At 52.2% G+C, this 5,081-nt stretch overlaps 2 protein-coding genes across 2 annotated transcripts in view; both read left to right on the plus strand.

Annotated features, from left to right (window-relative positions):
* Positions 1-3,755, plus strand: part of LOC106813541 (transketolase-like) — a 22,091-nt gene extending 18,336 nt beyond the window's left edge. The window contains exons 8-11 of the mRNA XM_014817703.1: positions 192-387; positions 780-994; positions 1,627-1,843; positions 2,264-3,755. Coding sequence (XP_014673189.1) covers positions 192-387; positions 780-994; positions 1,627-1,843; positions 2,264-2,430 — 795 coding nt within the window. The 3' untranslated portion in view covers positions 2,431-3,755. The remainder of the gene's footprint in view (positions 1-191; positions 388-779; positions 995-1,626; positions 1,844-2,263) is intronic.
* A 10-nt stretch (positions 3,756-3,765) lies between these two features.
* Positions 3,766-5,081, plus strand: part of LOC106813542 (transketolase-like protein 2) — a 1,484-nt gene continuing 168 nt past the window's right edge. The window contains exons 1-3 of the mRNA XM_014817704.1: positions 3,766-3,770; positions 4,027-4,218; positions 4,862-4,989. Coding sequence (XP_014673190.1) covers positions 3,766-3,770; positions 4,027-4,218; positions 4,862-4,989 — 325 coding nt within the window. The remainder of the gene's footprint in view (positions 3,771-4,026; positions 4,219-4,861; positions 4,990-5,081) is intronic.

Here is a 5,081-nt window from a genome sequence, read left to right on the forward strand (position 1 = left end):
CTCCCTCTCTCCCTCTCTCCCTCTCTCTCTCTCTCCCTCTCTCTCTCTCTCTATCTCTGAATCTCTGACTATGAAGTGGAGGAGCGTCTCATCGAGTGCTACATTGCGGAGCAGAACCTCATCGCGATCATAATTAGTTAATTAAGTAATATGATTTTAAAATCTATAATAAATCTCTCTCTCCCATGTAGGAGCGTTTCATCGAGTGCTACATTGCTGAGCAGAACCTCGTTGGCGTGGCGATCGGCTGCGGAACGCGCGGGCGCACGGTGCCCTACGTCAGCACGTTCGCAGCGTTCTTCGCGCGAGCCTACGACCAGATCCGCATGGGCGCCATCTCGCAGACAAACGTCAACTTCTGCGGCTCGCACGTCGGATGCTCGATCGGTGAGCGCTGTCGCCGCCACCAGATGGCGCCGTCACTCTTTGATCGGTGTTCGAAGCTGTTTCTTCGGGGCTGAACGGTGTTATTGGGGGGGTTTCTTGCGCGTGTGGGTTGTTTTTGAGTAGTTTCTGGTAGAGGTCGCTCCCTGCGGTCAGTAGAGGTCAATAGAAGTTGCATTTTAAGTCACAAGAGGTCACCACTCGCGGTCACTAGGGGTTGCAGCTCATCGCCACTAAAGGTCACATCCTGCGGCCACTAGAGGTCGCTGCCCATGGCTATTAGAGATTTCTACCCTCAGCCACTAGAAGCCGCTGTCCGCGACCACTAGAGGTCGCCGCTCGAGGCCACTAGAGGTCTCCATGCTTTCACGTCTGCCTTTAATAATTTGTTTCAGGCGAGGACGGGCCGTCGCAGATGGCGCTGGAGGACATGGCGATGTTTCGCGCGATCCCCGGCGCCACCGTCTTTTATCCGTCGGACGGCGTGTCTACGGAGCGCGCGGTGGAGCTGAGCGCAAACCTGCGCGGCGTCTGCTTCATCCGCTCCAGCCGCCCAGCCAACCCCGTCATCTACTCGAACAACGAGACGTTCAAGCCCGGCCAGGCGAAGGTGAGAACAAGAGAGCGTGCGCGTAGCGACGGCACGGCGGTGGTGCAGAGATCGTGTAGGTTGTTTTTGGTTTGGAAATTTTACATTTCGAGGTGTGATAAATTGTGGAGTGGGTTAGGTTAACGAGTTTGGCTGCTCAGGTGTGGATATAGTTGCCGTTCGAGCCGCTATTGTCGTTTGCTTCCCTCATCGTCATCTCTTCGTCCTCTGTGCACTTCATTCACCGAATTCCATTCTGCCCGTGCTAAGCACCGTCCAACCTAATCACCTCTTTACCGTTCACCGTCATCGTTCAATCGTCGACCGCTCTCACCATGGTCCATACCACTGAAGGCGCGACTAGCTAGATCGTCACCGCTTCGTCGCTCTCTGTGCAGGTGGTCCGCATCTTCTCTCTCTCGCTCCCCTCTCTCACTCTCTCTCTCTCTCTCTCTCTCTCTCTCTCTCTCTCTCTCTCTCGCTCTCTCTCTCTCTCTCTCTCTCTCTCCCTCTCTCTCTCTCTCTTGCTCTCTCTCTCTTCCTCTCTCCTGCACTACTGTCTGGTTGACTGCACAGCTGAGTTTGGCTGCTCAGGTGTGTGGTGATGATTGTCGTTCGCTTTCCTCGGTGACGTCGTCGTCCTCTCTGCGCAGGTTGTGCGTAAGTCTGACTCGGACGCGGTGACGGTGATCGGTGCAGGTGTGACGCTTCACGAGGCGATGAAGGCCGCCGACACGCTCGCCGCCCGCGGCATCAACATCCGAATCGTCGACCCGTTCACCGTCAAGCCGCTAGATGCCGCCACCATCCTCGCGTGCGCTCGCGAGACTGGCGGAAAGATCCTGACCGTCGAGGACCACTACCCGGAAGGTATGTGTGTAGGGTTGTTGGGGAGTGGTTAGCGTCGTGGGATTGCATTGGCGACGATTTGGGGGTGATTGTTAGCGGAATAACTATTAAATTTGTCTTCATTATTTCTTTTTAAAAGTTTTTGTAATATTTATAATATTAGGTAAATGTTCTGATAAAAATGTACTTTTTTTAATAAAAGTTACTTAATGATTTTAATGGGAGATTTGTTATTAATATCTCTTTTTATAAATTTGTCAATATTTAAATATTTACACAGTTGAGTTATACGTTCTAATATCTCTTTAAAAATGACTAATGATTTTTACGATCAGATTAACTTGATAATAATAACACGTTAATAATCACGGATTCTTCGCACAAGCTCTTGTCGCTCTAGAAGCTAGTCTCACGGCGTCATTTTCGTTTTTCCTCCGCCAGGTGGCCTCGGCGAGGCGGTGTGTTCGGCGATGTCGGACGAGATGGACGTGCGCGTTCGCAAGCTGTGCGTGCCTCGCATCCCGCGCAGCGGCCCGCCCGCCGTCCTCCTCGACATGTTCGGAATCAGCGCCAAGTGCATCGTCACCGCCGTCGACAACTTCAAGTAGGCGGCGCCCCCGAGTGGCGGGATTTTGCGGGGGCGGACAGACGGAGGGGGGCGTTCGCCCGCCTCGCGCACGGGTTTTGTCGCGCCTTGGGGGCGCGGCGTTTGCTTGTTTTGTTGATCGAATGCGCGGTGCGTCGACCGGCGCGTGCGTCGTTCGCTTGTTTTGTTGACGTTCGGCAGCGGCGTGCGCGCGGCGGGTCTCATGGTCGGGTGCCTCCCCCTGGAGTTGCGAGCGGGTACTAACGAGTGGGTGGGAGCGAACGACTGTTTAACGCGACGTAGTGGCGGCGGCGGTGGCGGTGTAGTGCGGGCGGCACTATTCTTACATTCCAGTACTGGCGTGCGGCGTGGCACGACTAGCAGGCAGCAGATCTCAGGCCGTCGCCGTCGCTCTGACTCGTCCAATAGCAGCATAGGCTGGGGACTAGTGATTGTTTGGCTCTGTTTAGACCAATATCAGCATAGGCTGGGGGACTAGTTACTGTTTAGCCCTGTTTGGACCAATAGCAGCATAGGATGGGGGACTAGTTACTGTTTAGCCCTGTTTGGACCAATAGCAGCATAGGATGGAGGACTAGTTACTGTTTAGCCCTGTTTGGACCAATAGCAGAGGCTGAGCCACGGCTAGTTGACTAGTCGATCTTCGATGTTGCTTGATTCGGCAGCGGAGTATGAGTGACTAGTTCCTGCTTGTTTATGTTTAAGAGCAATATCAGCTGTAGTCTGGGTGACTACACATCAGTCGTTCACTTCCACCTGTATGCTGTGGACGAGGTAGATGTGTCAGCGGTAGTATGTGGTGCCCTCTGGTGTTGGCAGTAGGATGCGGTGGTGCCCTCTGGTGTTGATTGTTAACTGTTCATCTTATTCCATTGCTGTAGCGTAATAGTATATTAAAGTCACGTTTAACGTTGAGGGAGCATTGTGGATTGCTATCGTTAAGTGGCATGTGATACAGAAATTTATTTGAACCGATAGATGTTAATTGACAGATATTCCTTTCTTTTTTGTCGTTAGCCGGTGTTGTACGAGCGGCAGCCGAAAGCATTGCGTATGTACGAGAGAAAATATTATGTTAAATGCATGTACGTTCTGTATGCGGCAGCGTAGGTGTTTAATACCGGTGATTGATTGTTTTGTTCTATTATTGATTATGGTCGTCTGGGAAAAAAGGTTGGCAGCAAATCATGATGTTTTTCATTGGTTCTAGGAGCCTGGCACGCTATAGAATCTAGATTGTGTTGGTGTTTGCAGATTCCGTAGTTGCCTGCGTTGTAATGCGATAGTGACGATTGCAAAGCTTAATAAAGTCATGCACATCTGACATCCAAGCGTTATGCGGTAATATTGTGTAGCGAATTGTTGCGTATCATGTTGGTGCGTTATGGGGGGTGGGGGTGTCTGCACGTTAATTACATACTAACAAAACTGTTTTTACGTTTTCGTTTTACGTTTTCAAGTTTGGGCGACACACGGGATGTCCGTGGGTACGCGCGTACCTCAATGGCTCGTCTGCATGCAACGACTGATGCACATCCTGCCTCTGTCATGGGCTGTATGTATATGATTGTATATTATGTGTACCTGTATACTACAGCTACCGCGTCTACTGCCTCATGGGCGATGGCGAGACGGCGGAGGGCAGCGTCTGGGAGGCGATGTCCTTCTGCAGCAAGTACAAGCTCGACAACCTTGTCGCCGTCTTCGACGTGAATCGCCTCGGACAGAGCCAGGAGACGGCGTTCGGACACGACATGGAGCTCTACCGCAAGCGCGTCGAAAGCTACGGGTGCGTGCGTGTGATCGCCAGGTGGCGTCGGGGGAGCGGGCTGGGTGGGGGGTGGGTGGGTCATCGGTCAGTGCATCCTTGTGTATTGTGAGGTTCGATGTAGCTGTGGTCGGTGTCGGTAAAGGTGGTTGGTGGTCACCATCAACGATGATGATCAATGCGTATTTGCGCTTGCAACTTGCAGAGGTGCTCAGTGTCGCAATGTGCTCAGTGTCTCATGGTAGCAGTAGTCAGTGTGGTCATCATTGATGATGCGGTCATTGCCTTACAGTAGCGTTGCTCACTGGCTCACTGTAGTGGTGGTCATCGTATCACTGTAGCAATGATTGGTGTCTTCCTGTAGTGGTGCTCAGTGTTTGTAGCAGTGGTCAGTGTAGTCATCATCAAGGAGCTACATATAAGTTATAACAAGGGGAGGAAGCGCCGCCATATCTGGCCCAAATATTTGCCATATTTGGTCATATTGGTCCAGAACAGATTAGTGATCTATTGTCTCTGGGGGACGGATCTGCACAGCCGTTTCAGCTGATTATGGTCCATAGATGGCGTCCTTGAGGCGAAAAGCACACAGCCAATCTGCTTCTTCTCCTTGTTATATGTAGCTCCTTGGTCATCATCACTGATGCGTATTTGCATCTTGCAGCTTCCACACGATCGTCGTCGACGGACACGATGTCGTCGCTCTGCAGAACGCCTTCAACGAGGCGAAGACTGTCAAGGGCAAGCCGACCGCCGTCGTCGCACACACGTACAAGGGTCGCGGAATCCCAGGTAGGGGGCGCTGCGGGGGTCGCGCGTAGGTTCGTGATGGAGGCAGTATTTGTAGTAGTGGTAGTGGTAGTGGTAGTGGTAGTGGTAGTGGT

The sequence above is a fragment of the Priapulus caudatus genome, unplaced genomic scaffold, assembly GCF_000485595.1.
Source record: "Priapulus caudatus unplaced genomic scaffold, Priapulus_caudatus-5.0.1 Scaffold789, whole genome shotgun sequence".
Taxonomy (NCBI): Eukaryota; Metazoa; Priapulida; class Priapulimorpha; order Priapulimorphida; family Priapulidae; genus Priapulus; species Priapulus caudatus.